Source organism: Elephantulus edwardii, unplaced genomic scaffold, assembly GCF_000299155.1.
Source record: "Elephantulus edwardii isolate Elephantulus edwardi_28Jun2011 unplaced genomic scaffold, EleEdw1.0 scaffold00336, whole genome shotgun sequence".
In the NCBI taxonomy this organism is placed as follows: domain Eukaryota; kingdom Metazoa; phylum Chordata; class Mammalia; order Macroscelidea; family Macroscelididae; genus Elephantulus; species Elephantulus edwardii.
This window is the reverse complement of record NW_006400086.1, coordinates 1,279,902-1,284,326: the sequence shown is the minus strand read 5'-3', so window position 1 is coordinate 1,284,326 and position 4,425 is coordinate 1,279,902. Positions and strand designations below refer to the sequence as shown.

At 40.5% G+C, this 4,425-nt stretch overlaps 1 protein-coding gene across 1 annotated transcript in view; it reads right to left on the bottom strand.

The window, feature by feature from the left end:
* LOC102853580 (interleukin-13 receptor subunit alpha-2-like) overlaps nt 1-4,425 on the bottom strand; it is an 11,527-nt gene that overhangs the window by 6,086 nt on the left and 1,016 nt on the right. Inside the window, exon 2 of the mRNA XM_006901579.1 lies at nt 2,125-2,276. Coding sequence (XP_006901641.1) covers nt 2,125-2,276 — 152 coding nt within the window. The remainder of the gene's footprint in view (nt 1-2,124; nt 2,277-4,425) is intronic.

Below are 4,425 nucleotides of genomic sequence, written 5' to 3'. Positions count from 1 at the left end.
AGGGAGGGAGGGAGGAAGGAAGGAAGGAAGGAAGGAAGGAAGGAAGGAAGGAAGGAAGGAAGGAAGGAAGGAAAGAGAAAAAGCTGCAATGGATGGGAGGGTGTGGGTTCTCCATGGATAGGAATTTGAACAAATAACTGGAAACCATATAAATGATTTTCACATACTATATGCATAGGGAACTCTGGCATGCCAGCTGCTCTGTGGGAGAAAAATGGACAATCTCCTGTGAAACCCGCTGGTCAACTATGAGTTGGTCCTAACGCCATGGTACCTAACTACAAATACATATTTTATTTAGGAACCCTGGAAGTGTAGTGCTAAGAGTATCAGGCCACTAACTGAAAGGCTGGTATTGCTAATTTCTGAGTCACTTTATGGAAGAAAGATGAACAACCTCCTCCCATAAAGATTTATGCCTCACAAAACTGATGGAGGGTAGTAGAATATGCATAGATTTGGCAAATGATTTCTGACCTTTCCAATACAATATGAACCATTCAGAAATCGCATAATGTAAAATCCTGGAGGCATATGGAGTTACTTGATGTCACAGAAAGTCATGCATATTATGAGCTCTTGATAGATAAAAACATATTTTTTGAAACCCTATATTCCAAATGTCTAGCAGAAAAATTGCCCAATAGATGTTTTATTTTAATTGTTTCTTGAAACTGATCAGAATTAGAGAGCTAATGAATACTTTCTATAACAGAACTCTAATTAGCATGCTTGTCAAGTATGTAAATAGTTAATAATTCAGTAAGCTTGCAATTTGTCTGACTATTGATGTTAAGAGTGTTGATTGTGGAGGTGAGCAAGCTATAATTTTAATAACCTCAAGTTCTTCCCCATCTCTCATGGTGCTGCCAATTGGCCCAGTGGTGAGAATCTTTTCTTGATGTTGAGCTTCAATCCATACTGAAGACTACAGTCCTTGACCTTCTGCAGCAAGCGTTTCAGGTCCTCCTAAGTTTCAGCAAGCAGGATTGTGTCATCAGCATAAGGCAGGTTGTTGATGGGTTTTTCTCTAATCCTGAGGCCACATTCCTCCCCATAAAGCCCTGCTTCCCAAATGATCTGTTCTGCATATAGATTAAAAAGTTATGGAGACAAGATGTATCCCTGACGCACTCCTTTCTGGATTTTGAGCCATACAGTGCTACTCTGCTCTGTTCTGAGGGTGGAGGGACAGCACAGGAGAGGAAGATGCCAGATAAGATGGATTGACACAGTAACTGGGGCAATGAAATTTGGGGTGTCAGAATTAGTGAGACTGGCTCAGGACAGGGCAGGGTTCAGAGCTGTTGTATGGTCACTATGGGTCACAGGTGACTTGACAGCACATAACAAGTCTGCAATAAATACTTCCTATGATATGTACAAACCATTATGCTGGGTTCAGTGGGAAGGGTACAATGATAAAGCTTGACTCCTGCAGAGAAAATTTCTTATTGTCCAGTAACATATATAAGATCTATAGTAACTCAACTTATTGCCCTCCAGACAGAACTGACTTATAGCGAACTTCCAGCAGATTTTTCAGAGGCTAAAGAATTGCACAGGAGATTTCCTTTCTTTCTTCCATGGAGCCACTGATGGATTTGAGCCACCGGAGAGGTGCCGCCTTGGATTACTAGCACAACTTACTATGAAACACCACCACCAGACTTCCCCAAGACTCTGGTAGGAACATATAAATAACTGAAAAATGTACCACAGTGTTGAAGTACTCCTCACTTTTGTATCCCATGCCGTCAAGTTTGGCTTTGTTTTCCTGTCCTTCTTTTCTTTGCCATCAAGTCAGAACCTACTCACAGCTAACCCTCAAAGTGGGTTTTCAGAGGTCGTAAACTACACAGGGGGAAATGGCTCATCTTCCCCCCTCCTCAGAGCCACTGGTGGATTTAAACCACCAGAGAGATGCCATCTTTGGATTAGCAGAGCAACTGTGTGTGTTAGAGTGGTAGTCATGGCAACAGGATACTCAGATGATAGTAGCATTCACTACAGGTTGTAATTTCTGAATTCTAGTTGTTAAAATATTGGAATTAGAGTTACCCTGAATTAAAGCAGCACCAGAAAATTCCTAATATTGATATTGCAAGTGCATACTTTACTTACCTTCCAACGTTCACCACCCAAGTTGCGGTATTTCAGTTCATATTCTACTGAGCATTCCTTAAAATTATCCAGAAGTAATGGAGGCCTCCACTGTAAATACAGGCAGCCTAAATATCCAAGATCTATTATTTGGAAATCCCGAGGGGGATTAACTGAAAGGAAAAGAAAAGACTTTTTCTCTCCTTGTATTTGAGACAAGGTGTTAAACCTAGAGTACTTCCAATTATCCAGCTAATGAATGGATTTAAAAAAAAAAAGGCAATGCAACTACATCTTGGAATATTACTTGGGCATAAAAACTAATGAAATACTAATATATGCTATACCATAGATGAGTCTTGAAAACATTATTGTGAGTGAAACAAGTCTCTCAGACACATATTGTGTGACTTTTTACAAGAATGTCTACAATAGATAAATCTATATACACAAACAGGTGATTGATGGCTGTCAGAAATAGAAGCAGGTAGGACATGAACGCTAATGAGCCCAGGGTTACAGTTGAAGAAAATGGATAGGAGTTAGGGAATGGTGATCATGCCACAACATTGTGAATATACTAAAGATTCTTCATTATTGTTGTTGTTGTTATGTACCCTCAAGTCCAAAGCGACTCATAACTCGTGGGTTTTTGGAGGCAGTAAATTGGACAGGAGGAGATTTTCCATCTTTCTCATGCAGAGCAGCTGGTGGATTCAAGCCACGTGCCTTTGGGTTGGCAGCACAGCTCCTTTACCCATATAGGTCATCAGAGCTCTTTAAAAACTCTTCATGAGTATATGTTAAATAAGAGCATTTTATGATTTTGAATGAGGGATAGAATTCACAAAAAGAAATTATGGCACAACCGATGATCCAGGACCCTCATATACACACGCACACACTGCCAATAAAGAGAATCCCTCTTGAGAATGAAATGGCAAGCCTGGTGCTTCATCTTAGTGGTTTGAAGTCCTTTGTCAAATGCATCATTTCAAATACCTACTGTGATAAGTGAAGCACTTTCAAACCAAAACCAAACCTTTTGCTATGGAGTCTCTTTTGACTCATATTATCTGTGGCCCTCGGCCAGGTTCAAATTGTCTTCCTGTCAAACATTCTTCTAGGTGGTATAGCACTGGTCTGCGCGTTGCTGTACAGAGGTAACTCTTGGTTGCTGTGATGCTGAAGCCTGTGACAGTGATGTGCCAATCGTGGTAATGGGCACCCATGGTGGACAGTGTTGGCTGGAGCTTCCCGACTAAATCAAGCCTGGAAGCAGGAGCAGCATCCACTTCCAAAAGGGCTTGCCTCCGGAAACTCTATGTACGAACAGTGCTCAGGCTGTTCGTTCATAGGGTCGCTACGAGTCGTCTACGACTCGACGGCATTAAACAACAAACAACAACAACCACTGAGTCTGAACAAAGCCATAGCTGACCCTCTGATGGGTTTTCAGAGGCAGCTAATCACACAGGAGGAGATTGCCCATTCTTCTCCTGTGGAGCAGCTGGTGGATTTAAACTGTGTGCCTTAGGGATTGCAGCACAGCTTCTTGCCTCTAGGCCACCAGAACTCCTTCTGAATTAGAGCGACCCTGTAAAGATAGAGTAGAATTTCCCCCACAGAGTTTCCAAGACTGTAGATCATTTTGGAAGTAGAATACACCACATCTGTCCCCCGGAGCAGCTGGGGTTTGAATCTTTCCGTTGGCAGCATACCTAAATACTGCATGACTAAGGACCCTTTGAAAAGCACATTAGATGTGATTCATTCTATGCCTATTTTTAATTTTTACTTTAACCCTCTGCAGTACTGTTTTTCATCTTTGTCTAATTGTCATAAATATCAACAGTAAAAGTCCAGACTCACTGGACCAACTGAGACTAGAGGATTCCCAGAAGATGATATTCTTTTAAATTCTGATGTAAAACTATCCCTTAAATCACCTTTTAGCTAAATAATAGACAAACTTATGAAACAGAAAATATCATGCATAAGCAATGAGCTCCTTAAAAAAAAAAAAAAACAGCACACAAACCCAAATGGATACAAAACTCAAAACCTACAACAGCTCTATGAGACCAAATCGTAAAAAAAAAGGATCAAACCAGAGTTGAATGAAGAGGATGATGACACATTAGGAAAAAAATAAAAACAATTTCATGGAATAATTTGAGTAGAATCTAGTTTGCTTTGTAGACATTCATCTTAAACACAATAATATATTGTTATGTGCCATCAAATTGCCCGCGACTCATAGCGACCCTATCTATGAACAACAGCTCTGAAGCCTGCCTTATATATATAATAAATATACAT